General features: G+C 37.2%; 2 protein-coding genes across 4 annotated transcripts in view; one reads left to right on the top strand and one right to left on the bottom strand.

The window, feature by feature from the left end:
- LOC145673062 (vacuolar fusion protein MON1 homolog A-like) overlaps window positions 1-19,900 on the bottom strand; it is a 52,470-nt gene extending 32,570 nt beyond the window's left edge. The window contains exons 1-4 of one of the 3 annotated variants that reach the window (XM_081742406.1): window positions 19,594-19,900; window positions 14,164-14,336; window positions 7,304-7,501; window positions 606-849 (exon numbers count right to left, since the gene is read on the bottom strand). In XM_081742406.1, coding sequence (XP_081598532.1) covers window positions 606-849; window positions 7,304-7,501; window positions 14,164-14,336; window positions 19,594-19,875 — 897 coding nt within the window. In that variant the 5' untranslated portion in view covers window positions 19,876-19,900. The remainder of the gene's footprint in view (window positions 1-605; window positions 850-7,303; window positions 7,502-14,163; window positions 14,337-19,593) is intronic. The other 2 variants (XM_081742407.1, XM_081742408.1) reach the window with 2 other exon arrangements.
- Window positions 19,901-21,604: 1,704 nt separating this feature from the next.
- The window catches only part of LOC145673061 (UBX domain-containing protein 6-like), a 50,429-nt gene continuing 45,681 nt past the window's right edge, over window positions 21,605-26,352 (top strand). Inside the window, exon 1 of the mRNA XM_081742405.1 lies at window positions 21,605-21,988. The gene's annotated coding sequence lies outside the window, so the exon portion shown is untranslated. The remainder of the gene's footprint in view (window positions 21,989-26,352) is intronic.

Raw genomic sequence — 26,352 nt, 5'->3', positions numbered from 1 at the left:
GCCACTTTGAGTCTCCTATATTAGCCTCAACAGAAAAAATGAAATTTTTGAGTTTTACGTCCCATGGTTATGCCGGTTAGGCTAAAGGAGACGGTGAAGATGAGAGATGAATGAAATGGTGGAATGAAGAAAGTGGGAGGAAACGGGAGAACCCCGATAAAACCCACGCACACGGTGTTTGTCCACCACAAAGTTCACTTGGCGGGAGCAGGGTTTGAACCCGAGACCCCTAGCACCAGAGGTGAAAGCCTCAACAGAACAATGAGAAAATACACAAACACGATCTTATCCACCGCAAACACGTCTCCTGAAATCACACAAAGGACCACTACCACCATAAGTGAGTGTTCTACCTCAGAACCACCGTGTCCCCTAAACAAACCGTCCCGTGCATATCAACCTAGTATTTAGCATAAAAAATAGCTATAGTTCACCTAAGCCAAAAATCTTTGCATACTATCTGAAAAACCGTTTCAATGCTTTCAAAAACGTTATCCCTGCTCGCAACCAAAATTATAATCTTTCCATTTCTTAGTAGAACTTTTAAATAATTGTGTGTCTTACATGCGGTTTTAGTGTCAAAAATAGGGCATTTTATTTCTTACCTTAATTTTCCCACACATCTGAATTATTGTCTGTGTGATAGTGTCCCTCATGGAGGGCGTCAAGGGTAAACACTTAACTGCTCCCAATAGAAAAGCTGGTTCTCGTTCCATAAAGTTTAACAGATGATCAATCAGTCGCTCCGCACCTGCCAATAACCTTCTCAAATCGTAATTCCGTCTTTGTTCGTATATTCTTGTTAGTTGTGTTGATGTAAGGACACTCACTATTTGGTTATACACATACCTAGAAAACAATCAGTATTTGGTTATACACATACCTAGAAAACAATCACCAAAATTTTTGGAAAGTAGTACATATTGAGAACATACAGGATACATGTATATGACGCTCACGGACAACAAAACTATTCTACAAGTGAAAATAAAGCGAGAATGCAATATATTGATATACTTTCTGGGGTCTCCTTCAGAACCTTCAGAAACCAAAAATCTGACTCCACTTACAAACCTTTGGGCTATAAGATTGGTTATGAATCCAAGTAGATATATCACTACTTTCCAGATGGCAGTTAATACCGGTAGATGGAGGAATTAACACCAGTACAATTACGACCATTAATATAAACATAGCTCACTTGCTAACAGAGTTGAGTCGATTTTGGGTTTAACGTCCCGTTCAGCAGCGAGGCTATATGAGACGTGGACCTACTGATTAACGTGGAATCCGAACCACATGAGCTCCCTCCGGGAATCGAACCCGGGTCACTTGCTAATAGAGAAACACACAAAAACATGTACAGAAATTATTAAAGATGTGCCCCTTCTTGGAGCATGATATAACCAGTGGCGGTCAACAACAACAACAACAAATAATAATAATAATAATAATAATAATGACATTTAATATTTAGTTATTCTTTTCTTATCAAATATATGTTACATAAAATCAACTATTCCCACGTTAAAATCTTAACCATGCCGATTCTCTTACACGGAATTCCCAACGCTGACTCGCCTATCTTACTTCCTAACACAACGCTATCTTTCAAACTTGTATGGAGTTGGAGAGTAGAAAGTGAAAGCGTTATTACCATAGTTATGATCCCACGTTAAAGCACTGCTCAAGTATGTAACTCCTGCGATTCTGTAGTTCAGATACCCTCACAAAAGCTTCTTGACACAATGCTGCCAGTGAATTCTAGCCGTTACCAGAAGACAATCACTGTGAGATTGTCATTAAGTCATTAATATAAATTTAGCCATTCTAACCTATTTTGTGTTTTGTGGATGAATGTGAGTATGCATTGGATTTCCTTAAATATAGATCACGTTGAATTTAATTATCTTCGCACACACATAGCGGTTAACACCCCAGAAAGAATGTTTAAAAAGCTGGTTTAATTAGTTACGTACTTATCATCAACAAAATTATGATATATAACTAGAAGGCAAATGTGTGTGTAATTTTGAAGTTGATTTATTTAGCGAATTTCAACCTACAGATCGCAACCCACTGATGAGTTCTGAGAGAACTTTTAGTGGGTCACAAAATATTTGTATCTCACAATTCAATTTCTGCTGTCAAGAATGAAATTTCTGAAATTTCGGATGAAGCTTTGGATAATTCATGTCACTCTTCACTATACGGCTAAATAAAATAAGTAGTTTTTAGATCCAAATGGAAATGAAATTTGACTCTTTAGCATTACTCTAAATATGAAAGCCCATGGGTCACTTATTTTCACAATATAAATAAAAATGATTGATCGTTTTGTGCCTATGTGCTAAAGACACTTATTTTCACAATATAAAAATGATTGATCGTTTTGTGCCTATGTGCTCAAGAGTATCTTCCTTATACTTCTGAGTTCCGTGAAGTTCGAGGTGAGCACAAACTGGAAAAAGTTGGGGAATAGTTATAGACATTGGGCTGTTATGAAATTAATGCAGGATTTTAATCAATTTAACCATTGGTACAGCGTATTGGTAGCTGCCCGTACAAGAATGATTTTTCCTTATATGTGTGAATGTGGTCAGAAACGAATCTTTTTCGTAGAGTAAGAGGAGCAGCAGCGTAAAGCAGAATTTAAATCAGCTAGTTTTTTATTTTTTATTTTATTTTATTTTTTAAATTCTTACAAGGGAACATTCCGATTTGGCGAATTCAATTGCTGAAAATAATTGCTAGCACTGGATTCAAAAGAAACAGAAAAAGAGGGTGGTGGCAAACCATATACAGAGTGGGAGATAAGTGAGGGCAAAGTGCCAAGATAAAACGTAGAAAATCTCTAGAAACACCATGTTAGTTTTGAAACGAGTAAAGAGATTGAAGTCAAATGTTGGATATGATGAATACATGTATAGCTCCACTGAATAGACGTAATGTGAATCATGGGGGTATCTAAAAAGCCGCCATGTTCGAGTTAGCTCAAGAAGAATATACGGGAAAAGGGTCATGTGACGTATGGCTCTTGAGGCACACCGTTTATTGAAATTAATATCAGCCAATACAGTTTGAGACCTCTGTTTAATTGCAACTGTTATGGAACTTAAAAATGATTGAGTGGTTGATACAAAAATGGAAACAACAGTGGGCACATTTGAAAAATGATAAAGATGGAAAATCGAGCTCGTCACAGCTGTCTCCGGTATTGAAATTGAAGCAGTAGTCGACAGGTGTCATGAATGCGCCAGGTGCTGTTTGCAAACATCCAGTTTTGTAGAAAGCATATCTAATCATAGCTTGAAACCTTGGTGCTGTAAATTGGAAGTGAGTGAGTAATTGCAAGTTAATGAAGTTGTCCCGTTGTCATATTTTGAACAGAAACGGTGTCTGTTATATATTTTATGAAATTCTTATACGGACGGAACAAGAGCACATCCAACGGTTGTATGAAGGACGTGCATCCATCAGGGATAAGGAGTCGATTATATTCAACATTGTCTGGTTTCTGCACCAACTCTTCATCTTTATTGGTTCTCCATGAATCAACGACGAGCAGCAGATTTATCTGTTTTATAGAAGGCCAGAAAATGTTAGTCATGAACTGTTTCACGTTGTCCTTGGTCATATTTGCACTTTTACCAGCACATAAACGAATATTGGGTGGATCGGGACGTTTGTAGGCTGCAAAGTGGTCTCATTCACGTTTGTGGTTGTTCCTCATTCACGTTATCTTCACGACAGTATTGCTACATTGCTATAGCGTGGAACCCCTCCTGTTACAGAGGTCTCCAACTGTATTGGCTACTATTGATTTCAATAGACGGTGTGCGTCAAGAACTATGTCACATGAACCCTTTCCAACATCTTCTTGTGCTAATCCCAATATGACGACTTTTCAGATGCCCCCATGATTCATAATACGCCTACTGAGTGGAGTTCTACATGCATTAGTCATACCCAACATTTGACTCCAATCCCTCTACTAGTTTCAAAATTAACACGGCATTTCTAGACATTTTCTACGTTCTATCTTCGCACTTTGCCCTCACTTATCTCCCACCCTGTATATGGTCTGCCACAAACAATCCTCTTTTTCTGTTTCTTTTGGTGCTGAATCCAGTGCTAGCAATCATTTATAGAATTGAATTCACCAAATCGGAATGTTCCCTTGTTAGTTAATTTGTGTGGTATCCATTTATCTCCGTTTATCCATTTTTTTTTTTTTTTTTTCGTTTCAAACGGAGTACTACGTCTGAATAAATAACGCTGTTTCACCGCAACCTTTCGTGTTGTTCCCGCGGATTTACTACCTTCAATTCGCAGTCACCAACAGTAGAACAACGTTCATCGCCTTACGTCAAACCAATAGAATTTTCGGAGCTAACTCTGTTGCAATAATCGTTTGCACTTGTTTATAACAATATTTTTGGTAAATTTTATCAATGTTGTTTACCTTATTATATGTTGAGTTGCGAGGTTACATCACTGAATAGGTTCGACGTTATCAGAATAGTCAGATGAGATGGCGGAAAAATAACATTGATTTAAAGTACGATTCGCATCGGAAGAGTATTTTACAATAATTACATAAATTTAAATATAGTTTATATAATTTATACTCAGTTATAAATGGATAACTGTATTAATTGAAAAAACTATATATATTATAATAATTCAAATAAAGCCGATAATTATTTTTGAAGAACAGAACTAAATTCATAGTCTTGTGCGTGTCCGTGTCGATATCGATAAAGCCCCTCCCTAGCAACTAAGTTAGAAAATAAAGTGGTTGGAGATTTAGATTTTTTCAGGACTTTGAAAATGGTTTGATACATAAGTTTCTATGGGTGTTAAAATATTTATAATTCTGCACTATATATTCTCTCTCACGGTTTACAGTTCATTACTGTTTCGAGGTGTTTAGGTGCTTCTTTTCGGAAAATCGTATTTTGGCATCCTATTCTTTCAGTCTCAAAACAGGCAAAATTAGTATCTTCTGTGGACTATACATACAAGAAGTGCAGTACACAAGCTTTCGAATGACATGTAACACGTAGTGTATAGACAGTATGTTTTATGGCCACAAACATGCGTCTAAGTGAAAGTACTACAAATCTTAAAGCAATTCTTCAACAACTCAATACGTGGCAATATCCTTAGGTATCCTTAGCAATAATTATGCAAACAATCAGAAAATCATATAGTAGGAAAGCTTTCTAGATTCATATATATATATATATATATATATATATAGAGAGAGAGAGAGAGAGAGAGAGTGTCATGCTGTGTTTAGTCACAAGCAACCACTAGATATAACTTATACCAATGTTAATAAACGGGGTTAGTATCAACTAGGGATGGGCAAAAGTTTTTTTATAAAACCGAAAACCGGTTTCCAGAAAACCCGATAAACCGACATTTCGGTTCGGTGAAAACTTTTGGAAAACACATAAAACTATTTCTGTGGAAACGGAATCCATTTCCGGAGAACAACGAAACACTATTCTGGTCAAAAATAGAACAAATTTTGGAAAAAACCGGAACCGGTTTCGAAGAAAACCAAAACCGGATCCGGTGAAAAACAGAACCGTTTTTTGACGAAAACCGAAACTGTTCTTTTGAAAATTTTCAAAAACCAGTTTTTGTGCCCACCACTAGTATCAACGTGAATTTGTAAAAGGCAAACTAATGGTTCAAGTTTATCTAAAATGTTGCCAAATCTTGAAATCTTTGGTTACTCCTAGTGCCTGAAGAAGGCCCTCAGAAGGTGTCATTACAATACATTTGACTTTTATTTTAATCTATATAGGAGCAAGAGATAGAGATAAAGAGAGAGAGAGAGAGTGAGAGAGAGAGAAAGCGAGTGAGAAAGAGAGAGAGGGAGGATCTATGGCCATCATACCGGCTGTATGGAAAGTTCGGCGCCACAGGCCAACTTCGTCACGACGAAATGGAGAGGGAGTAAAGTTGTTGGAAAAGCAACGTTGCTACTTTAGCAGGTAGATTCCTTGGGTTTTCACTATACTAACAATACATCAATGTTAGTTACCTCTGACAACAATGTGAACGTTTCCAGTGTCATTTTTGTGTGCCGTTGTGTTCCATCCGAACAGCCTGCTGACCTGGAAAATTGCTGTTTCATTTTACATGGGACGCCTTACCTGTGTGGAGCTCAAACAGCTAGTGCAGAAAAACCATATTATTTTAGATTGAAAACCACTTATTTCCAATAACTTATCTCTCTTTCCATTTTTTTCGTATCTTTACTAATAACGTAGTTGTCCTAAAGCCCAGTTCTACGCGTATATGTAGTATATGTAACGAATTTCTTACCGGAAAATAGTGAGAATATTATCGCCCAATAGTACATTTACACTGTAAGATATTTCGCTAAAACCTTCATCAGATAGGGAGAGTGAAATATGTAGGAAGAAAAGTAGCTATGAAACGTTTCGGCAGGTCACATCTCGCAATGTAATCACATGATACTGTTTCCAGCTGAAGGAAGAGGGAAAGAGCATTTAAAAATATATATAAACTTGATAACAAAGAAGAATATTACTGAAAAAAAAAAAAAGCAGTACCACGTGTACACTACGTTGAAGGAATTGTATGGTGTGATATTCTATCAATATTGAAACCACGAGTGGTAATAATTTCTACCACTTCCAGTTTTAGCAGACTCATTACAGTGAACCTTCGGTCTCGAAAGACTTCTTGCACAAAAGGATGGAAAAATCGCAGTGAGGTCGAAACTATCATCCGTTGTAATATTTGAGGATATAAGCTTCTTTGTAGTAACGATACACTGAAAGCAGATTATTGGTCTATATTGATCGAAAAAATATTTTTGTATCGTCTCGTTGAAACAACACAAAAAATGTATTTTCCTTTCAGAGGGGCACGATTCCTTGCCAACTGCCATGGGAAGTTTAAATCTCTCACTCTTGCCCAAAAAGATGGAAGGTACAGGGAGGAAGCACAATTCTATGCTTTCTGCCATTTAATCTGCACAATGAATGCATAATTCACCTACTTCATACCGAAATTTAATCTTTCCTAATATTTCTTCTAAATCTTTATTGAATAAAGATGGTGAGTTGGCAGTTGGTGAGACTTGTTAAACACTCATTCCAATGCACTTCTTTTCTTTATTTCTTGTTAAGCATTAAATCTCATAAATATGTTTCTTGTGAGTCTTCAATCATGCAATTTCATTCTAGCTTTTCTTGGCGATCCCACATCAAAATTTTAATCTAAAAAGACAACAGAATACACAAATTATACTTACGTAAGTTGTAAGATGACTTGTGAAACACTTTCCGAAGTTCTCGAAACCGAAACCAATATTATTGGTCCCTTAATGAGAAATACGTACTTTGTCTTGCCTGCATGAATTGACCTGATAACATCTTGATTGGCTTGAACAAATGAAACAAGAGCCTGCATCACACCGAATATTGTCACTAGTTTGTCTTCGCTACCATACCTGAAAAGTCAGGAAAAAGTTGTTATAACCAGTAGTAACGTTAACAAGCTTATTTACTGATAGACACATAGGATACATATCATAAATGGTAAACTCTCTTCTGTATGCTGGTGGCCCCGCGTAGCGTAGTCGCTAACGCCCTCGTCCTCGGTGCGAGCGGTCTCAGGTTCGATTCCTGGTCGAGGCACTCGGTCGAAATAGGTAAAACGCTTTCTAAAACCAGCAACCCTGAATGAGGTTTTCCTGGAATTTCCTCATTCACAAGACGCAAATGCCGCGGTGGTAATCTCATTTATAGGTCCCAGGCCGCTTCCTTCCTTCCTCAATCCTTGCTTCCTTCCCTTTCCCCGGATAGTATGCTCGCTGCGGGACGTCATTCCTCAAAAACGTAACGGGCTAAATGGCCGTAAATGCCGAAAGCCCAGAAATCTAAGTCCTCTGTATCCAGTGAATAATATTTTTGGTTACTGAATAATTTCGGTTCATTTTGGAACCTTCTTCTGTATCATTGCGTGAATCAAAGTTACCAAAGCTGGATTGAGAAAAACATAGTTAAGTGTGTATATTTACAATATCTTATTTTTTTAAATAGTTATTTTCACGGGCAAGTCCGTTAAAAGAGGCCCGAATTTTTTACCATTTTATAGGCGTACTTTCAAAAAATAAAATCAGTGTCATTCTTAATTGAAATATCAATACCAGAAACAAAATTCCGTAAGTGATTAAGTGCTCGAAGTAAAAAAAAAAAAAAAAAAAAAAAAAAAAAAAAAAAAAAAAAAAAAAACTGATTTGTTTTTCCGATTCACCTTTTGTAAATTTAATCTGGCCGTAATGTCTTAGTGATAGAGCGCTCATCCATGTCATGTGAGGTCTCTGGTTCGATCCCAGCTCGTGTCAAGAGGGCTTTCTGGTGAGCAAACACCGTGCGTGGGTCCTTCCACTTTTACCATTACACCATTATTATATATCTCAACGCCACTGTCTCCCTTAATCCAGGTCCATAATCGTGGGACGGTTAAACTCCAATAATAATAATAATAATAATAATAATAATAATAATAATAATAATAATAATAATAATAATAATAATATACGTTCAAACTGTGGGAAAATCATTGTTGAGTACTAGCAATATTTTGAAGTATTTCTGAAGTTACCACAAGACAAGAAATCAATAGTTGGATGCAGATATGGCATCATCACACACATTCTAACATCCGCTAACAACTTGGAGACTGTTAATAGTTTAAAAAACAGAAAGAAACATATATCGAAATCAGTGACGGCCTTTTATAACGTACTTCGGGCAAGAACAAAATAGAAACCATAATTAGAGGCCATTTTCCAATTTTCTCCTCCCTCCCCAAGGATGTGTTCGCTGAGTGTGCGTAAGTCATACATATTCTGAATCTCTGCTTTTATACCTATCGTTTCTTGTTTCACATGTCTAGGCCAATTAGGGTCTGAGCTATGAGCATTTTAATGTATGAAATTTGCAATTTTTCGATAATTGGGCCGGTACCAACGGCCTTATCTAGCAGGATGCGCTTAACAACCAGGTTAAAAAAAATCACCGTTAAAAGTCTCACATCAATTCAGCTATATTATGGCGGCCAGACAATTTACCTGTTACGCATGGAGTTAAAATAATAAAAAAAAAATATATACATTCTTTAATTTCTATTTGTGGGTCAGATGTATCCTGCAGACAGCCGTCTGTCCATTATTGATTATAATGATGAATATATGAAGCAACGTAGACTTGAGCACATACAATAACGATATATGAACGAAAGATATAATCAGAATGGCTGGTAATTATACTATTAACGGCAACTTCTATTGGCATGAATTTTTTTAGACTTCCAAACTATGCTATGCATAAGTTTTGGAAGTTTTATAGAATGACTTTGTCCACAAGGTGTCTACTAAATGTTCATTTTCAAATTCCAGGTTTTTTCAAGGTTTATTTTTCCTTTTTTTCCATGTCTATTCAGTAGAGTGACATTTATTGTAACATGTATAAGTTAATGCAATTTTATATGGTTCTTAACAAAAACTGGTTATAATTAAAGAATGCATATGGCAAGTGATAGTTTCTTTAAGTGACAAGATGAAAAGAAAAATGACTGAAATGTAGGTTCTCAAAACATTTTACACAAGAAAATGTTTAATTAAAATATCCCCTACCAGAAGGCTGGTTGAGAAAAATGTGCAGTAGCTTTAAATATCCTAATGTAGGAATACTATTCAGGGGGTAAAACCTTAATTAAACCGACAAACTTCGGGAAATGATTCTCGGTACCCAAACAAGAAAAAAAAAAAAAAAAAAATCATCTTTAACTCTTCTCCAGGGCGCATAGTTTCCGAGCTAAAAGGGCCGAAAGTGTGGAAAAATGAACTTCCGACGCCTATATTTCCAAAATTATCCAAAGTAGAGAGTGCTGCTTAAAATCTCACAAAGGAAATCATATGTTCAGAACAGATAAGACTTCCTTAAAGAGATATTAAGCTGCACTCTCTACGTTGGATAAGTTTGGAAATATAGGCCTCGGAAGTTCATTTTCCCACACTTTCGGCACATTGTAGCTCCAAAACTATGTACCGTGGAGAAAAGTTAGAGGAATTTTTTTCTTGTTTCTGGCTCGGGAATCATGTCCCGAAGTTTATCGGTTTAGTTAAGGTTTACCCTGTATAATAGTAAATTTCCGTCAAAAACATTACTTCAAATAAACTAATATTATAGTAGTAGTACGTGAGTGTTGATGAACAATGACAAAAATGGCGGGAAAATAGCTTACTCACCGCTAAGTTAGGGGATAAAATACCACAAGAGTATTTTACTACAAGCACTCCCCCTTAAAGTATTCTTGTAGTATTTTATGTTAAGTACTGGTAGGACTTAGCGGTGAGTAAGCTATTTTCCCGCCATTTTTGTCAAACTAGTATTAGTTTAGAAGTAAAAAGAAAATGATCATATATATATAATACAAATTCTTAACGCAAAATAGTCCATTGTTAAACGTTACTGCACATTCTTCTTGGATGGGGACTGGTCATCAGTTATATTTTATTTAAAAATGTATTGTTGAAAATGTTATGGAACCACGCACATCATATGAACAAATATAGAAAACAACTTTCACAGTGAACAGTTTTTGACATTTAACTTCTAAGAGTTCAACATCCCTTTTAACTTTTTTGCCTGTTCTCTCAATGCATCTACTTCTGCTTCGGCGTCAGTTAGTATTCTTTTCTTCTTTAATTCCAACTCTTTTCTTCTTAGTATCTTTCTTTTCTCGAGCTGCTCTGTCACCGCGGTCTTTCAGATATTCATTTCTTCTGCTTGATGCATTCCTCACATACTGGATCATACTCTTTGTGATATTCATATTACGTATGTCACCATCACCAGCAACACACACAGCATCCAACACACTTCTCTGGGCAATCAAGCACTCCTCTTGGAGATTTTCAACAATCCACTCTTTGTTAATGGAGAAACTCCTTTCCACTGCTACGTTGCTATGGAAAAGTACACATATTTTATGCATGAATGTTTTAAACGCATTGGAGACACTTTCTTTATTTAACAGATCATGGAGAAAAACTTCTGTCATTTTTGTGACTGAAATTCGACAGTTTTCGTGCTGTGTCTTGGTCTGAACAAAATTCTAAATATTCCCGTTTCACCATATCAGCATTGATCCTTCCCGACAAATGTCTCTAGGGCAAGTGTGATACGTGATTCACGAAGGGTTTCGTTGGTCATAGTTTCTGGAGACAAGCAATTTGCGGCTCTTGTTACACTGTATTTTAAAGGACATATTAGCATAAGTTTTTCACACATCTTCTGCATTCTTTCTTAAAGTTCAATATATCAACATACGTCACTCCTTTAAGCGATGTCACTGCAGAAAATCCAACATCAACTAGATTAAGTGGTTTTAAGATGTCCTTATCAAAAGCATCTATTGAGGTGTTTTTTTTTTTTTTAAGTTTTAGCTACTTTTAAGACATCATCTTTCACGAAGCGGCTTAACAAATTACGAATCAACGTGTTTAGGTCATTCCATAGAAACGGTAGTAATGGACTGTCTGTCTGGTACTTAATGAGGAATTATTCTAGTTCTACAGATACGGACTGAAGGAACCCTAATCTAGCAGGCAACAATACATCAGAGATGTGGACTTTTACTTTAGAGAAGTTTGATGTTTCAGGAGGTTTTGTTTTCACTGCATCAACATAAACTTTTAAAGCAGGAATTGTAGTTATGGCACGGTTGATAACTTTAAAATTCTCCACCCACCTAATAGAACAAAATTTGAGAGGGAAAACTGCTGTTCCAGATGCTGCCATGAAATCTGCTCTTCTTGAAGGGAAGTCCTTAAATAAATAGTACAACGCTCTCAAAAACTCTGTCACATTCCAACCAGCTTTGGTATGCGCAGTCTTAAAAGCACCATTAACAATATCTAAAGAGCATGTTCCTGTCTCCAAAAGCTGTGGACCTTCACTATTTTTTCACTCAGACAGGCCTTCAAATCACTCAGAAATTTCCAATTAACGTTGGGGCCATCAAGAGAAACCTGAAGTAACTTACACAAATCGGACCCTTGTCCTTGAAAGTATTTATAAATGCACTTAACAAATCCTGGGCAGTAGCATGTCCGAGGAATACTGATGTTAAATAACGTGTTAAAACTTTATTTTCATCACTGTGCCAGAAACGAACTACTAAGTCCATTTGATTTTTCTGTGAGATAGTGTTTAGGCTTTCGTCGAACGTTACTGCAAAAAATTCACAATTTTGTAGTTCACGAAGTAACGTCTGTTGGAAATATGGACCCAATCCAAAAGTGATGACATAACCTATTTTGTCTTTGTGTAACTGCATATTTTTAGCGACTTTACACTCAGGAAACATTAAAGGAAACAAATCCGCTGCACTCACTTGGCTTCTGGCCGATTTTTGACTTCTGCTTTCGTCACTTGATCTTTGATAAGATAACTCTTTATTACACCACTAGTTTTTGCTGGGCTTTCATTTTTCCCCTCAACAACTGAGTAGATGATGTGCCAGTCACTGAACTGGAAGACGCTGTAGAATTTTTTGTACAGGAAGGCTCCTTGCTAACATTGCTTGAGAACTTTACGATCGAACATTGTGCATTAAGAGCTTTAACAGCTATTTGATGTTTCTTTCCTTTTTCATGAGCTTTCAATGATCCAGCTCCCATATTTGAAATGTCAAAATCAGTTTTGCAGAGTTTACAACCTGCTTTAAATAGATCGTTGGACCTAATAACCCATTTCCACTGGACTTTCCACGAATCCGGGAATTTAGTTTTACCTTTCCCCATTTTAATGGTTGAAAAATAAAATGTTAATTGTTAGTGTGTAACAGGATTTATTGCAAGACTAGTAAAATGTTAACCTAAATCCAAAAAGTGATTCCGTTAAGATGTGGGCAATTTTACTTTTTTCCGGTGATACACCTTTCGGTCACCGGGAATGGTGTCCACTGCGACATCCGCGGGCTTGGACTCCTGTTAAAAAGCTTCGGCACAGGAGTATAAGCGGAATGTTGTTCCAGACCTGTCTACTACTCTTGCTACAGAAACATGTAAACCAATGTCTTCACAAAGCAGCAAATAACCTTGATTCATACTATGCAAATAAGCAGCAACTACAGAGAAAGCTTCTGGCTTGTATGCCAGTATCCCCAAGACACAAACTTAATAGATCATAAAATTTAATTTTTTCAATTACCTTACTCTCATCATCGGGGACTAATTTAGCTCTTTTTGTAGTCACTGTTATTCACAACGACCATGCCAAACAAATAAAATCTTATTCAGTCTCTTCTTGTACCCTCAACATACTTTCCAAAACCATTCACCGCCTGCACTCTCCTCACGTCTGTCTGTCTTTCTCAACTACGTCTCCACTGAATAAGTTACTATTGGCTTTTAACTTATGCTGTAGTATAAACTTCCTTGAATTTTACAAAAATATACTTATTCCATACCAATCCCAAAAACAATATTTTAAAAACAATTTTAAAACTTCCAGGTTCCTCATCCAATTCCAGGCTATTTCCAGGTTTTCCAGGTCAGTAGACACCCTGGTCCATCCATCCGTAAGTCTGTCGATAGGTATCAGAGCAAAAATGGTAAGATATCGAGATTTTTTTTTGTTTGGAATTGATTTAGTCCAAGAATAGGACTCATCTCTTCCGTTCATTCTCTACTCAAACCGGAAGCAATTTAAATTAGTCACATCCGGTTTCAACGTTTATTGCCATAAAACGGGAACGGTAACAGATAGTGAGAAGCGGTTTCTTGCAAACGATTCACGTCTCGAGGCAACGACCACGACTATCCAGAATACTCTACCAAAACCACAAGTGGTTCAAATTTAATATTTCTAGTTTCAATAAATAAATAAATAAATAAATAAATAAATAAATAAATAAAAAAAACTACTGACGATGTATCAATTCAGTAGAATGTATGGCATCTAGAATACACAGTGGGCTGTAGGTTAGGAGTTAGTACATTAGTTAATATTATTTATACATTTCATTAAAATAGATAATTAAAAATACTTATCCTTAAACAAGTCTGGCAACTTAAAAGAGTAGCAATCAGAAATTTACCTTGAATATACAGGCTTTCCAGCTCCACTCAATATGAACACGTGTTTTTTCTTCTCTTTCCACTCTGGATTCTGCCAGTATTCCTCCTCTGAGGCAGATCCCACAGGAGTTGCAGGTGCATTTTCCTCGTTTGATGTTAAACTAGCTTCACTTAGCTGTGAGGCAACTTCTTCCTAAAATTGATTTAAAGTCATATGAAATAACAACGTATCCTACTTGGTGCTTTATTTCTTACCATATCTTATTTAACAAGTTCTCGCGATGCCGAAGAATGAAGACCACCATAATATAAAGTACAATGATGCAACACCCCACAGTATCTATGGAATTAAAGCGCTTAGAGGATAAAGGTGTTATGATACATTTTTCGAAGCATTGAATTCTGGCAGTTCATGCACGTGTTATACATTACTCATCCTACATAACACACCATTTAGTGAGTCTACGTCCCAGTGAAGAGATTTGGAAACAGTTAAAGGTGTATGTTAAGACAGTCAATTTTATCGAAATATACAATTTGTTACATTACATCTTTATCCTCTAAACGGTTCAATTGATATTTCTGGCATATTTATTTCAACAACTAAATATGATTAATTTGTGATATTTTTCTGGTCAGTTGAGCAATAGTTCGTCACCGTATCCTAATTTGCGGTTTATTTAATATTACTTATGGACACAAAAAAGTTGATTTTCGTACTTGGAGCAACCAAGGATGAGGTAATTTCGCTGGAATAAACACAAGATCAGTACTGAAGACATGCCTTAGAATGAGGATTAGATGGTAATTGAGAGTGTTACGTTTCATAGGATTGATTGAATTCAGAGACAGTGTTGGGACTCGGCTGTTTATCTCTGAAAGATCAAGATATTGATCTGCTAGTTACGGGTGACTATATTAGAGACCGAATCAATGAAACAAGGAAGTCCTCCGTTTATATACCATGCTAGAGATAGTACTGAAATGTAGATAAGTACTACCTATGGTGTCTCAAATCCAAAATCTCGACGTGTGCAGCAAAATGTCAGTTTGAAATACGTTCTTGAACTTTAGGTACTAGAAAGTTCTTTGAGTTTGTTACAATTTGTTGCATACACAGATTTACATGATATAGAAATTATACAATAAAGACAAACAATAGAATTTACATATGTAGATACACTTTTCCGACTTGTTTGGACAATTTAACAAGCAGATAAAAAAATAATACTAAGAAATCCATGTTCTTGAAATAAAGATTTCAATAAAATATTGACTTTTACTTTCTGAGTCCACAGTGATAAATTGATCGTCGTTCCGCGCAGGGTTCAGTTACGTACAATAGTTATTAATATATCGATTCCCATAGATTTGAGATACTCCACATGTGTTTTTAGTGCATGCCTTGTGTTGCCTCATCCTGGTTTGGTTTCAGTTCACCCATCTGAAGATTCATGTTTTACCCGCATTTACAAGTATGTAATGTGTATGTTGTTTTTAACACTGGAACTACAACATGTAGAGATAAAAGCGTCTAGCTTCTAATGTGATTTTGTCATTCGTTACATGCTGCAAATAAGACACTTGCAATGTTTAATGGACGCTATAGGATACATAGAACAAATAAACGATAAACCTAGCTTTGTATTCCGTAATAATTTTCCCCTTGTATTAATGAATAATTTAAGTGTTTTGAAGTTGTTATGCGCGCAGCACACACAATAAGTGGTTTATTATTATTATTATTATTTCGGTTGAATAGTTTATTCTTCATTTTATAAAAAATCATGACATACGTATTTGGAAATGAGATAGCGATGTATTATGTGTTAAATCTTTCATAATTATTTGTGCTTACTTTTACAACGACATGAAATAAAGTTACTTTACCTCATGTGTATTATTTTGTACTTTTATGCATATTTTCGGAATAAAATCGTTTAAAATGGAATTAGGAAAGATCATAGGCTATCATGTAGTATTAGAATCTTGTACACTAGTTGATTACAACGCAATCTAGAATGGGAAATGATATATTTCAGTTTTACGTCCTACGATTATGCCGAGTAAGCTCATGGAGATGATGAGAAATGAATGCAATTGTGGAATGAATAGTGGGAGGAAACGGGAGAACTCCGAGAAAATCCACACACACACGATATTGGTCCACCACAAAGTCCACCTGGCGCGAGCTGGGATCGAACCAGGGACCCCACACACCAGATGCAATCTAGAATGGGTTCCTTGTTTATTATTATTCCATTCTACTCTCATTTTTGTGGCTTTCTCTCGTTCCGATAGATACAAGTATGGAACTTTATCCCATTTTTCTAATGACTTCATGGTAAATAAAGGACAGTAATATGCGAAGCGTATAACTTTCGTACTTTAATTTTTCTCAAAGAAATAACAACGAACCGAACTTTATCTAGATGTACTGCTGCAGATCAAAGGTTATATGCATCGTTATTACGTATGCTAAATTATAAAACAAGGTATTCATTCCGTTGAGCCCCACCAGTTTTTTCAACTTGACAATAACCAATTATGAATTGGTTAAAGGTAGGGGTGCTATTCTATTTCATAGGACTACACTTTTGTAAAGTTTACGGAACAAATGTGAATTCTTATTTTGAAAGAAGAATATAAGAAATTGAAACATGTTTTCTTGCCTGTAACATGTGTAAATCACGAAAATATGTCAAGTCTGCATTTGTGACCACATAAGAACGTACTGTCAAACACCGAAGCCACACCAAGAAGTGTTGTAAATCATGATCCCTAACGATCGACGTATCCGAAAGGTGTCCGACTTGTGGTGGATACACACCGTGTGCGTCGGTTTCCTCGGGGTTCTCCCGTTTTCTCCATTCCACCATTTCATTCATTACTCATCATCACCGCCTCCTTTAGCCTAGCCGGCATAATCATGGGACGTAAAACTTAAAAGTTTCATTTCATTTTCATTTTCGTTCAAGTGAGCGGTCTGAAGTAATGTACTGGTAATGATGTATTGTTCGAAAACAGTATAAGGAAATGTTGGAGCTCAGCGACGTGATATCGAAACATCACAAGAAATTGAAGCAGAAGGTTCAATTCCAGATATTGGAAATAATAAAACGTCAGGATTTCAAGGAATCTCTCACATGTATAACACGGTAGAAATACGAAATGCAAAGTGTTCTCCATAAGCAAACCATGTGCAAGTCAAATGCTATGTGAAATGATCACAGAAGTGTAGGAAAGCTGTGTCACACGCAAGGCATGTGTTTTTATGTCATATACAGTGTTGGGAAGTACCTAGGTACATTTAGTATTTAGTACCTAGTGCTTGTACTTAGGTACGATTTTCTTGTACTTATTTTTTTAGGTACATTTTTAGGTAGGACGCACACTAAACAAATATTGCAGACTATAGCAAATATTGTAGTTTCTGGACTAGTTGGTAAGAACTCTGTACAAATTATATTCATTAAATGCTAGTATTTCGGTTACATGTATTAACTGATAATTGTTCTTGTGAAAATAATATTTCGCAGTACAAAATCCGGAAATTTCAGATATAAATGCGAGAAACAACTCGAGCAAAAGGAAATGGATAAATTTTGGTCGGTTAGTGAGCATATTTGTGTTTTCTAGTTGATTTGCAATACTTTTCTTTGGATAAGGTTTCTTACAAACCTCAACACACATTTTCAAAAAAAGAACAAGAGAATACAAATACATACACTTAGTGCCAAAATGGATATGGACTCTTAATCTACAAAACTCAACTGTCCTTATCTAATGTACAATAAAGCCCCCCTCCGCGGGTCTATTTCTATAATTAAATATCATATTCTAACTTCATTTGCTAGGTAGCAACTTGTACCTAGAAAAGTACCCTAGGTACTTTCATCAGTACCTGTACTTAGGTACATTGGTCAGATAGTACCTAATACCTGTACCTAGGTACAATTTTGGTCAGTACCTGTACCTAGTATAAAAAAATGAGTACCTAACACAACACTGGTCATATAAATTGTTTTCCACTGTCCTCGTTTATGCGTATACCCATCGTCGCTGACATATCTACCTCTCTACGGACGAACTCTCTCCTGCTGTGCTCCTGCTCTTACTCGGTTAAATGGCATTTGTGTTTCTTACTGGCCACCTAGAACAAGTTAGTTTTGATTTTTAAAGTTTATCTGTGAGATTACTGCACGTTTTATCCCATATGTGGAAACGCTATATTTATACTGGCTAATCTTCCGCAATGGCAGCCCAGGATTAGACTCACATGAATCTGTTTTTAATGTTGAATTCCTGTTTATTTGTTTATTATGCTCTGTTGTCCTGTTTATTATGCTCTAATTGTCTACGTAGTGCAATAGTAAGAAGTATCCATGTGCACAAGACATGCGATATGCATTAAATTCCCCCCGCCCCCCCCCAACACATGGTAATAGATAAAGTACAAGGGCACTAGACATGCAGATATAAAGTACAGGTACGTTCTTTTTTATTTCGTATCAGTCGATAAGTAAATAAAAGTCTCTTTGTTACCCCCTTTGTAAGTTCGTACATACTCAATGAATAATCCCTAAAAGTATGAGCGTCCTGCTCCTTCGGGAACTGGTGAAGCTTCATGTATACTATATCCTTGAAAATACCAAACCTAAGTTAATGTCAACAGAAATTAGTGAAATTGTAACATTTCTTCAATTTGAAGAAAAAAAAAGGACTGGCCCCCTCAATTAAACATTGTCCTCCTTTAAAATTAGTCCTTCTAAATCAATCTGCGAAATTGTAACATTTTTTCAATTTGAAAAAAAAAAAAAAAAAAAAAGACTGGCCCCCTCAAACATTGACCTCCTTTAAAATTAGTCCTTCTAAATCAATCTGCACGAATTAAAGCAACTTCTCTTGTAACAAACACTTTCTACGACAGCATGAACGCATTTGCTGTTTAGGGTTGGTTTGGTTTGGTTTCTTCCACTTACTTAGTACCAGTGGCGTATTTACGATTTTGTTTCGGGAGGGGCTTTGCCTGGAAATGTGAATATTCTGCAAGATATTTCATTTACTTTACTATACTAAGTAAGATTTCGGGGGGGGGGGCTTAAGCCCGGAAGCCACCCCCCTAAATACGCCACTGCTTAGTACATATGTTTAGCCCCGCAGTGCTTATCGGAATCCTAAAACAACTACAGCGAGAATTACGAAACGTAGCTTTGTGCCAAAGAATCACCTCAAGTGTAACAAAACCCCTAACTGTAACTATATATTTTAATGTATATATATATATTAGAAACCACTAAATAGAATTTAATTTAGAATCCATTAACTAAACTCAGCCATTAATTATTTACGACTGTAAGATCAACCCGCAATTCCGTGACTCCACTATCCACGCTATGAACACAACCAACTCATACTTTTAACACACACCGTACACATTTTCGACTTACTACTTCATCATTACGATTAATTTTGTCTTCTGGATCAGAATCTTCAGGAATACTTGCTTCTAAAAGTTCCTCCTGAATTTCACTAATAGTACTAGTTGTACTTTCCTTCATTTGTCGTTCATCATAACTGGAGTCCATTTCTTGTTCAAAATCTTCAAAAGAGTCTGTAGTCACTAACATGCTCTCCATACATGCACCTGGTTGTAAATCTTTCGGAACTTCATGTGGTTCCTCGGTGGTTTCTGCTGTATTTTGGCCCGGCTCTTTCGCAGTCGACGCCATTTTTCTAAGACAAAATACAGCCGACACAGAGTGGCCAAACTCAGTAATTCATTGACAAAATTATCATCGATTCGTATTCACTGAAGTTTTTCAAAGCCCCAGGAAACATAAAATAATAAGCTTGTATAGGTTTAGTTCTAAGTGGTATCAGGCCGGTAGCCAGCCCAAAAATGTAGGGGGCCAGCTGAACTTAGGGGGGGGGGCGATCCAATAACATTATAGTTCATCATTATATTATAGTTCATTTGCAAGCCTACCGTGAAAATTTTAGGGGGCCAGCAAAATTTTAGGAGGGGCCTGGCCCCCTAGACCCCCCTGGGCCTGAGTGGTGACTCCATCATAGGAATTAATGCAACAAACAGCCCATTCATATTAAGGTTATCGTGCTATCCTATTTTACATATCAATAGACGAATTCATGATTTTTGTAGTTCTTTCATCAGGAAAACAACTTATGATTTTTTGGGGGGGGGAAGAACTGAATTCATGAATGCAAATTCTCTTTAGGAGTGTATAACCGTTATGAGTATAAGTATGGCCAGACATGTGCCATAAAAAAACTTAATCTACAAAACACAAACAAACTTGTGCTAAGTGTCCAACAAAAGCAAGTAATATATCTAATCGAGTCAAAGCAGGGCTAAGCTGTTGAGTTCACATGCTCACACAGAACTGCGCCCGAAGGTATTACACACGTAAATGATGATGGGTATGCGTGTGTCCTGCATTGCAGCTACTAGCGACAAAGTGTTACAATGTTCCGTTATATTATTCGGCTCACAACTCCGATCGTCCAGGTAATTTGCACCGAAGTGTTAAGTCCTTGGTCTTACTGGTTTGCCACTGTGTCCGAAAAATACACGGACAATTTAAATATCATCAAATTATTCCAAACTTGATGTCAACCCAGGAGTGACTTAATTGTCACCTACCAATCTCAATGCACAGTTTGTGATGTACCGTGTCTCGCATAAAGTGCAAGAAATTTAATAAAGTTCACCACTATTAAAAAGAATATAAATGTAGTAGGCTATATCAAAAAGAATATGTGGACTTCCAAATTTTGATGATATCTCGTATATGTGGAATGAATTTATTTATTTCTAATAAACTGCAAACAATCGTTGTAAATTAATTTAGGGCAATCGCTCTTATTGAATACTAATATATTTTAAAGAATGTTCAATATAAAGCAAACTGAATGCAAGCTTACACTATTTAAGTACAGTTTGCCACTAGTAGTTAGTAACCAAATGTTTTTCTTTAATTGGCTGAAATTAATTACTATTCGTGTCTTAATTCGCCTTTTAAGTTTTTATTTATATTCTTAAATATTGCTTAGGGCCAAAGCATGCCATCTTAGGGCCTAATCCTTTATTAGTCTTCGCAAAATTTACAGATCGCAACGCAACGCAGTGCAAAGACAAATGTAACTCCTAAATAGATTCTAAGGATGTTATAAAATATTATATTATGAATATTGTTGCTAGATTCTCGGAAATTTATCGTTAAATTAAAGTATCAGTGAAATGTCGCACCTGATTTAGGGCCCAACTGTAGTCTTCCACTTTCTCCTTAAAACTTTATTAAGAAAATGTATAGAGTTCATACTAAGGTATTTTCTCTATTAGGAATATTTGTTTTCTCTTAGCGTACTATTCGGAAGATGTTTAACATTTGATATTTATCCAAAAGTCAAAATGAATATGTCGGTTGGAAGTAAACTGGGAAGAAAGTACATTAGTAATCGTCTGAGTCAAGCGAACAGTGAACAGTAGCAAGCAGAAGGAAGTTCCTACAATTTGTGGGATGACATCTTTGAGCGTAGTAAATTGGGGAAATTCATCATTTATCGGTGTTTTATTTTACTATGTAGATGGAATTTATAATTTAGTATTCGAAAGATTAGGATTAAAAGCCAACAAGAATATTGACGAGGATACTGCGGTTTACTGTAGGGTGTACGAAGACCTAGTACACTGGTTTGCGTTTGACGATTTTCAATTGAAGCTATTGAAAGGTTTTCTATTTATATTGTTTGCCAATGTTTCGTTGATATTTTTAGCTTGGAAAGTTTATGGTAACAAAATATCAGAGAAATTTATGAAACCAGGTAGGATATAGTAATTAACTGTTTGTAGTAGGTGCTTCTATAGATAGTAATTAGCATAGCTCCTCCTCCTAACCGTAATTTAATTAGTTCGTAAGTCAGCTCAGTGTCATGTGATGATTGTTTATAGTTGAACTTGTCAGTGCTTAGGAAAAGTGTTGCTTGTGTATTTTTAATGTTGTAAGTTTCAATATGGTAACAGAGAAATATCTTTTTAATTATTATTGAACAAGACCCATTTCTAGATATTAATGACTGATGTAGTATGTTCTTTCGTGTAGATATCATAGGTAGTGTGTTTTTCTTATTATTATATTAAAGCTTCCACATTCTGTGTCTTGAACAGGGTAAAAAGACGCCAAGTCACATTTTGTAAATTTTTGAGGAGCAGTTTTAAAGCATGGGCTATGCGGGTTCCTTCTTATATGGGATTTCTTTAATCGTTTAGAAAATTGGATCAAACTATTACTTTCGCAGTGTTGTTATACTTTTGGCAAGATGCCGTCTTTAGCTGTCTGAAGGGATAAATATCTCAAAATCATATAATTTGGACTTAGTGTGCTTTTCCCTTGTACCCTTCATTTGTTTGTATATGGAGGGGGGGGTAGATAAAGGGGAAGCATTACTCAAACAGGCGGCTCTACCAAATTTTCACACATTTATTGCATGTTCCGGTTTCTTCTTGCAAAGCATGCATTAAATGAGGAGCTAATGCATAAACCAAGAATCAGCTTGTGCTAGGTGGCCACTAAAAGCACGAATGTGCCCGAGCAGAGCGACGGGGTGCGTCCGTAGGAAGCAAGCGCGTTAGCGACGCGGGGCATACGCATATACGAGGATATTGGGAAAATACATACCTGCGAATTTCGAAATACCCAGTCGACACACACTTCCCTACAATACGAGCTCCAATCACGGAGGTGTTAAAACCCTTTACCCCTTCCTGTTTATGCCACTGGTTACGAGTATCCTTCATCTTACATTTACACTGCACCCACTTTGTGCGTGTTGAAGCTCGTATAGAAAGAAGCCGATATTTATTTGTTTACTTCTTTATTCATTAAGTTTTATACAGCACAAGGCCAATTGACTGAAACTGATCAATATTGTAAAACTTTGTCCCATATAGGTATAGGTAGAGCGTTATTAAAAAGAGTGTCGGGAATCAACTCCCACTACCGACTTGTATTATAAAATATCTCACTATAAAAGTATTTTTACAAAATACTATACAAGTAATCTCTTCTAATTTACAAGGTAAATTACAGGTAGTCTTTGACCGTAAGGTCGCAGACAGGATCTCCACAGAGCCCCGAAGCAGAGTGGAATTAGGCACCCTATGCTCCGATGGAAGCAGAGGGAAAGTTAAATGGCCAATAGAGCCCCGAAGCAGGCTAAGCCAGGAGAAAGGATAGGCGTTGTCCCGCAGCAGACTAGAGGCCCTGGGGTTAGGTTACTCCTAATGTTCCTAAGCAAACAATAGGAGAGTCACCAGAAAACTGGTACAGAATTGAAACAGAAACAGAAAAGTTAAAAATAAGGACGCCCCTCGGGAAAGCCCGCGCCCTGGATAGTGGGTAAGGCATCAACCAACATTCTACATGCCTCTCCCCCATGCAGTTAGTAACCTAAAGCTGCTGTCGGTGGGTGTGTCTCGCGGTTTCTATCTTTTTCGAAAGATATTTACTCGCGTGTCTGTAGATAAAGTGTAAATAGAAAGAAAGAAGGTAAAATAGAAGATAGGAAAGCGCGAAAGAAGATTTTATTGTCTTAATAGAGGGATAAAAAACCTGGAAACCAGGAAAAAAAAACTGTATCGGTCATGCTGCATGCAATAGAATATACATGGCAAAATCACAACAGAAGGGTGGCAAAAATCCGTGTAAACAAGTCTGTAGTAATAAATTAAGTTAAATAACCTATCTGTAGTTGTGTTTTTTAATCTGTTTAGTCTGTAGTTGGGAGGTGTTTTGTTAGTGGGGCTTGTTGTTATTTTTTGAGCATGCAATTTGGCCGTTTGTGTGGTCCGTCATCTGTGCTTTTGGTCATCATCGGTCTGCAGGCTGCAGCTACTTCTTCACCATGTATTCTCCTCCGCTGCTACTACTGCATGTTATTTGAGGCCTGACTTCCGTTCTTCTCTGGTTGTTTCCGTCAGTGGTTGTGGCTGGTTTTGAGTTAGCTGGTTGTTTTATTTTCTGGGCATATGTTGACCTTGTGATGTGAAGTTTCCCGCTTGTTGTTGTGAGAGCGTTTATGGTTTTTCCAAAGATCTTCTTGGTTGTTGCTTGTATGGTGTCCAGTATCTTCTGATGATTGTGTACAGGTGCTGAGATGGTTAGAACTGAAGTAATCCATGTTATAATCTTGTTTATTGCTATTTCTAATGTTTCTTGGATGTGGTCCTGTGCTGGCTGTGGAGAACTCTGCTGCTGCGTATCTGATAGTGCTGGTTCGTGCTGTATGGTGTTGTGGCTCTGAACAGGGCCGCTGGGTTGGTTTTCCTCTTCGTATGTGAAGGCTGTGAATTTTTGTTGTTTGGGAGCCATTGGTCTGGATGGACAACTGCTGCTTCCTGTTCTGTGGGTCTTTGACTTACAAGTTGTGTAAAAGCTCTTATTTGTTGGGTTTTTACATTCTTCTTTATGTGAGTCCCCACACCGGAAGCATACACGTTGTGCTGTGCAGTGCAGGCGGCGATGCCCATACTGGTAGCAGTTCCAGCAGGGCATCGGTCTTGGTTGCAGTTTTGAGTTCTCTATTTTGTAGTGTCTTCTTTGGGTTTTGAGTCCATATGTAGTGAGGCGGCTTACATCTTCTGGGTATTTGGAGAACAGTCAAATCATCGGTGCTGGTCCCTTAGCTGTTTGGATCCGGATTATGTTTGTGAAGCGGATGTTTTCATTCATTAGGGCCTCTTGGATTTGTGAAATATCCGTAGATGTGGATACTCCTTTGATCACACAAGTATATGTGGTTTCTTGCTGTGGATTTCTTTTGTCTTCTATATGGTTGGATTCTGGAGTTTGGTTTTGGTGTTCCTTCTTCTTTGCTTTTCTGTTTCTCCTTGTCACCTCCTGGAAGTCATCCTCTTGGTCCTGGTTTCTTTGCATGTCTTCTTTTTGTTGATTCTTCTTCTCTCCTGGTTTAGTAGCTGTTTTTTCTGGCTGTGTTTTCCCCTGGTCCTTATAAGAGCCGGTTGTCTCGCTGGTGTGTGGTTTCAACACCTGTGTGTGTGTGTTGGTTTTTCACCTGTGTGCTTGAGTGGCCCTCATAAGAGCCGGACCGTTGGTCTTTCACCTGTATGTTCTCTGGTTTCTCTTCCTGTGCAGTTTCAACTGTTTTGTCTCTGGTGTTGGAAAAGCTTCTTTATGCTGGGTGTTCTGCTTGTCTACTATTTTTGATAGAGATCCGAAGGTTGTGGCAGAGTTTGCATTCATAAAGATCTTCAGGAAAATGTCCTTGCAACTTCTGATTTGAAGTACACATTATAATCTTGGTCCTGGATGTGTTCTATCTTAAACTGGTTGCGGTGCATCTTCCTCTCTGTGATACTGAATATGTCTCGTTCAGTATATAATCCGTAAACTTTCATAATGGTCACGGGAAGGAATTTACTGAACTCATCTGCTTCTAGGTGGGACACTTTGTCATCTTCAGGTGGTCGTCTTGTTGGCGTCTTCTTCCTTGGTCTCGGCATGGCTCTAAAAAGGACCGAACTTCTAGTTTTGAGTTATGGTATAGAACTTGTCAGGGATAGGTTTTCTCTAATTTAGTGTGCAGTGCCTCTCTATGCTATCCCAAAGAGATAATATTGCGTTCCCGTCAGCCGACTGTCGCCAAAGGGTGTACAACCTATATGGCCAGCGCGAAGCTTGACTAACAATAGGGGGTCCAGCCGACGGAAAACAATGCTTATTTCTTCAGGAAGCGGTGTGTGTAGGTGTGTTGTAGAATTTTATCTTTATTAAGGACGTAAAACTCTTCTCTCATAGTACTCTTTAAAGAGCAGATTCTCGTGAGCACACCTTCGTTAACACCGCAAGGTCTCCCGGTGTGTCACAGCGTCTTCTTCAGCAAAGCACATCTTCTTGTACAATTCTTATGTGAAAGGTGAGCTCCTCCGTGGCTAAGTGGTTAGCTAGCGTACGCGCTTTTGGCGTGGGAGACCCGGGTTCGATTCCCGGCGGGAGCTCATGTGGTTCGGATTCCACGTTAATCAGTAGGTCCACGTCTCATATAGCCTCGCTGCTGAAAGGGACGCTAAACTAAAATCAACTCAACTCTTCTGTGAAAGGCAGGAATCTTCTCGATTAGCAATCTCCCACAGACTCTCTCCTCCGTCCAGGAAAAATTTCTAGATGAGA

This window comes from Thermobia domestica, chromosome 16 (genome assembly GCF_964235325.1).
Source record: "Thermobia domestica chromosome 16, izTheDome1.hap1.1, whole genome shotgun sequence".
Taxonomy (NCBI): Eukaryota; Metazoa; Arthropoda; class Insecta; order Zygentoma; family Lepismatidae; genus Thermobia; species Thermobia domestica.
Note: the sequence above shows the minus strand (reverse complement) of the source record. Positions and strands in the feature narration are given on the sequence as shown.